General features: G+C 29.4%; 1 protein-coding gene across 2 annotated transcripts in view; it reads left to right on the plus strand.

Moving 5' to 3' along the window:
* The window catches only part of LOC100209427 (sperm microtubule associated protein 2-like), a 43,524-nt gene extending 37,764 nt beyond the window's left edge, over positions 1-5,760 (plus strand). For both annotated transcript variants that reach the window (XM_065792789.1, XM_065792790.1), the window contains 3 exons: positions 4,882-5,023; positions 5,121-5,279; positions 5,379-5,760. In XM_065792789.1, coding sequence (XP_065648861.1) covers positions 4,882-5,023; positions 5,121-5,279; positions 5,379-5,633 — 556 coding nt within the window. In that variant the 3' untranslated portion in view covers positions 5,634-5,760. The remainder of the gene's footprint in view (positions 1-4,881; positions 5,024-5,120; positions 5,280-5,378) is intronic.
* Positions 5,761-6,000: the final 240 nt, after the last annotated feature.

Genomic DNA, 6,000 nt, shown 5'->3' on the forward strand with positions numbered 1-6,000 from the left:
CAATTTCCAATTGTAACCATTGTTTCCATATCTATCGCCAAAACAATTCTCCAGAAAATAGACGTCTGTTTACTATTGCCAGAAAACATTATAAAAAGGTAATGTCAAGCGCCAAAGCCCATTATTCTCAGGTCACAAAATCTTGTATTTCATCGCAAAAATTAGACTCCAGAGGCTTCTGGTTTGTCTGGTACAGTTTGGCATGCTGGTCTTCTCTAAAAGCTCTTTTCTTATGGTGTATCAGGTAGCACCTTTAAGACTTTTGAATCCTTCTTTACCAAATTTAGTATAAAAGTTGTCTTCGATGGACAGCACTCTTCTTCCTTTCCTGTAACTTCAGGGGTTCCTCAAGGTTCTATCCTTGACACTATACTCTTTTTAATTTACATTAACAATTTTTTTGTCTTGATAAAAAACTAACACTCTCTGATTACTTAGAGGGGGCATTTGAGCTTGAAAAGGATCTCACTTCTGCTACAGCATGGGGCTCACAGTGGCTGGTGAATTTTAACCCAGATAAAACCCAATTCTTTTTTCAGCCAATCGTTATTGCATTAACTTAGATTTTCCTATATTTATGAATGGTAATGTACTCAATGAGTCATCTACACTTTGTCTTCTAGGATAAACACTTGCAATCTTTGTTGGAAACCATATATCAAATTGATTACAAAATTACCATCTGCTAAGGTTGCATCTCTTTATCATGCTTGCCACTTTCTTACTCTGGATTTTATTCTTTATCTCTATAAATCTCAAGTTTGTCCTTGTATATTTTTATTTGTCTTTTCTATAAGTCCTTTAATGGGTGCTGCTCTAAAGATCTAGCATCTCTTGTGTCCTCTACTAAAATTCATTCATGTGTTACTCGTCATCTGGTCAAGTCTCATACTTTTAATGTGACTGTTCTTAAGTGTTCGAAAAGTTCTTATTCTTTCTAATCTAGTTTTTTTCCTTGAACATCAACTCTTTGGAATTAGCTCCCTTCATCTTGTTTTCCTGATTCCTGAAAAGAAAAAAGTGTTTTCCAAATGGCAGTTTTTCAGTTGAGGCCAGAAGATTTCTATTAAGAATGTTGACATAATCCTCATAATTCTATCAATAAACTAGTTTTCCTGTTCCGTTTCAAGTCATCAATTCCCAGACCTCCACCAAGTTTTACTGTTCCTTGAATGCAACTAAATGTGTGAATGCTTTGTCCTTTTTTCTTCATACTTTTAAAGCTTCATTAGATTTCACAAGAATAAATTTTGACTCATCAGTCCACAAAACTCTCTTTCCAATATGATAACAGCATATTTTCATATTTTTTAGCAAATCCAAGTTGTCGGTTGTGGTAGGTTTTTGAAAGGAATGGTTTCTTGCGCAAAACTCTTGCTTTAAATTCGCTTTCTTTCAATCAACTTTGAATAGTACATGCACTCACTTGTATCCCACTTTTAATTCTTTTTCAAGATACTTCTGGCGCTGATAAAAAATCCCTTTTTTTTTTGTCTACACTATCTTGTTAATTTGTTGCTCAATTCAAGATGATGTTTTATGCTTGGCTTCTGATCTTGACTGATTTTTCACATGTTCAAATGTTTGGTACTTTTTAATTGATTTTAATTAAGTCACTGATGGCTTCTAAATCATTCCACTTGCTTATTTCATTATTAAACTAAATGTTTTACCTTGCTTGAACAAGTCAATAACTAAATTGTGCCGAACTTGTGACCATTCTCTAATTTTAACTCCCATACTTAAGGATATCAATGGTAAACTAAATGAGTTTGAAAAATATCAGTCAATTATTAACAATAACACTTATTAAAAAACAAAATAACTAAAACTGTCAAATAAAAATATAAATTAATAATGAAATTGCAATACTGAACTTGAAATAAAAGTAATATTTTTTCAGGGTGTTTGTTGTCATTTTTTTATTGCTCTTGGTTACATGGTTCAACATTGTATGGTTCATCAACATTATAAATTCCTTTAATACTTGTTTGCCCCGCTTGTTATACAAAGCACCAGCCAAGCTCTTCTATGACAGCTGGTCACAGCAATCTGACTAAATCATAAAACAGCCAAAATTCTTCTATCTAACCGCAATGGCATAATGAGAAAGTTTGTTAAAAGCAACAGTAGCATTGATGTATTGATTTTGGGATGAGATTTCGTATCATGTTGACATTAAAAATCATACAGGACCAAAGTGATGACAAAACTGAACAAACAACCATCAACACAACTGATGCTGATGAGTCATTGGAACCAAGTCTGGAAGAAACAAAACCTGTTAGATGATAAAGCAATTTACAAGAATTTTAGAAACCTTGATGTTATTTTTTTATTTTGTACCTTTCAACTACTTGTTGGTCTATTATGAACAATTTTTTCTGCTAGCTGAGCCTTGAGTCAGTTTCAGTATATTATAAAGTTTTTTTGAACTGTATAAACTGGTTACTGACTGCAATCTACTTTTTTGTCAATCTTTATCTGAGAAAGTGCATTAAGTTTTAGTAGTACTTTAGCTTAATCTTTCTAACATTGACACTAACTAAGGCAGTGGTGTTGCTCATAAAGATGTACTTGTGCTTATGTTTCACAAAATATTTAGTCTATTCAAAATAAAAATAAAAATGCGCAAAGTGTCTTTATGCTACTTGGTATGCCCACTAGGGTACATCATACTTTCAAAATTTTTGATTTTTAATTTGCTGGATAACTTTTATGGTGCCAATATATGTGAATGAGATGACTTTGAGGAAAAAAAGAGTTTTTACCTATGTAAGGTATAACTGATCATTTATGCATAAATGCAATGGGAGTTAAAATTTTTAAATTATTGAAATCTGAAACTTTTTAGATTTTTTTTTTATATATTACCATATGCTATAAAACATGAATAATTTTTTTTGTGAAAAATAAATATATTAGTGGGGTAAAGTGCGTTAAAAGATTAAAATAAAAGTGTTTAAATGTAATAAGACATACAAATTTAAAACAATCAGACTTTCATTGTTTGAATGATGTTGTTTAAAGTTCAGACAATATAACTATAATAGTTTTTTACAATTAGATGGTTTCAAGGGCAACCCCTGAGTTCTTAGAACACGGAGAGAGATTGTACAAACACAATAACTGGTTCAGAAAAAGATGGAGGTTTTCTATCAAATCTGGAATAATTAACAAAAAGGCAATTATTCTGGTCTATTTGTATTCTGCATTGTAATAAATTACCATTGAGACATATAACTGTTAAACTACATGCTCCAACTAATTCAAAGAATTGTTTTACTGGCCCTATTGCAAAGACTATTTAAAGTTAATGGAATAAAAATAATTAAAATATTTGAACCTATATAACAGCTGGAACCTTTGATTGAACATCCTGAAAAAATTTCCAAAACAATTTTGAAAGATGTTTTGCTTTGTTATAAGTTTATATAACATTTATCTACAGACCAAATTGACATAAATCTTTCTAAAGCAAAGTGTAAAAATATTTTCCATAGCAGATGGCTTTCCACAACAGATGGATCGCCACAGCAAAAGCTTTCATTTTTTTCTATGAGTGAACACTTTACTGGTGATGTTTTTTAAAAGTTTCATTTAATCGTTAAATGGGTAGCACAAGTTTTCATATGTAATAAAAAAATAAAAAGTGAAGCACAGTTGATGGCCATGTCACAAAGTTACAAACTTGTGACTGCTGAAAAGACAAGATAAGGAAATTCTAACCATATTGCCACACCATACAATTAAAACGCAGCTTACAGCTGTATCTCTAGTGCAAAGTTTTCCTTATATCTTTAATTCTCTTAGTTGAGAGTAAAGAGTTTAAATTAGGGATTCCGAGTGGGCAAAATAATTTTTAAAAAAATGTTAAATTATGCCAACATAAAATAAAATTGAAATACCTTTGGAAAACTGGTTAAAACTTTAAGTTATTTTTACTTTCCAAAAATAATATACATAATAAAGTAATAACATAATAATGACATTAAAAAAAAAAATCGCAATTAATAATAATATTTAATGTAAATATATAAAGGTAATATACATAACACATTTTTTTGCTATTTGTATTTATTTTAAATAACCTCAACACACATGCTTTAATGAGAAATCAGTAAAATTTGTCCATAATTCAAATATATATATATATATATATATATATTATATATATATATATATATATATATATATATATATATATACACATACACATACACATACACATACACATACACATACACATACACATACACATACACATACACATACACATACACATACACATACACATACACATACACATACACATACACATACACATACACATACACATACACATACACATACACATACATATGTATATATATATATATATGTATATATATATATATATATATATATTAATATATATATATATATTAATATATATATATATATATATATATATATTAATATATATATATATATATATATATATATATATATATATATATATATATGTATGTATATATATATATATATATATATATATATATATATATATATATATATATATATATATATATATATTAATAATGCAGAGTATCATTGTCTGACCAAGTCAGTTCGTATCGTAATCGTGGACGCCTTTCGCCCTTTAGGTGGTGATGTGATACCGAAGGTGTGTTAATTCACCTGCTCACTTTCTTGGCAGATCAATGATACTTGTGGTACCACAATAAACATATATATATATATATATATATATATATATATATATATATATATATATATATAATAATTTATTATTGCTCTGTTCTTTAAGAACATTGAGCACTCTGTTTGTAGAATACACTAATATAATTTATATATTTATATATATAATATATATATTAGACTATCATACGTTTTGGGATGTGGAAGATCGTCGCCAATATGGACAGTAAATAAATCTGCATTAGGTTCCAATGCTCCAGAAAGGGTGAATGAACTGGCAAGACCTAAATCTTTACATCGATCATACAAACCATCAAGAGAGGTTTTTTGTCTGTTCATTTTTATCATTTTTATATTTATGTTTGCTTTTGGTTGTTCAGTTTTTTTATCATTGCTATTTTAAATATATTGATATCAAGGTTGCATGGTTAATTTCTGATGCTGCAAAAAATGCAAAAACCCCACCTTCGATTGAATCCCTGTCTCGTCCTAAAGAACGTCTGGATTTACCTTCTCGCGACCCTGAATGGGTAATTAAAAAAAGCACTCTTTCTGCTCATACCACTGCACGAGTTGAGGTAAAATGAAATTTAATATTTTTAAGCTTAATTCAAATTTTGACCTAAAAATTTATAAAATTTTTTATAAATGTTTGTGAAATGAAAAAAATATTTTAGGATCTTTCAAAGCCAAAAAAATTAATTGACCGTTATATTCCGAATCGCGATGTGGAGTGGAAAGTTTCGCATGCTGCATTAAATGCTAAACCTACTGAACGCGTAAAGGGATTAGCGGTTCCTTTGTTACGTGATGACATGGATCATGTTCAATTTGATCCGTTGGCATTTAAAGTAAAGACATCCGCACTTAAAGGGAAAATACCAAGTCGAATTTATGATTTAGCACGACCTGTCGACAGAGGGGGAAACTAATATTGTTTTTTTACTTTTCTTACCTTGTATTTTTTAACTTTTTTATCACTAGAATTAGTTGTAATTTTTTGTTATTATAAGTTTTTATAACTTATTAGTTTTATTAATATATGTCTGACTATTGAAATGTTTTTATAGAGTGGCTGTGCGCCACACACACACATCTAATTAAATAACTCAGTAATGTTAAAAAAAAAATAGCGGATTTCGTTTAACACGCGCGAATGACTGAAGTAAGAAAAGCAAATTCGTATAGTGCCAGTAGATAAATCAGCAGCCCGAAAATACTATCCTAGTAATTATCAACGAGTGATGAGATATTTTATTAACATCCATTAATGAGTGTTATGAAAACGTTATGCAATGA

The sequence above is a fragment of the Hydra vulgaris genome, chromosome 03 (genome assembly GCF_038396675.1).
Source record: "Hydra vulgaris chromosome 03, alternate assembly HydraT2T_AEP".
NCBI classification, from domain to species: Eukaryota; Metazoa; Cnidaria; class Hydrozoa; order Anthoathecata; family Hydridae; genus Hydra; species Hydra vulgaris.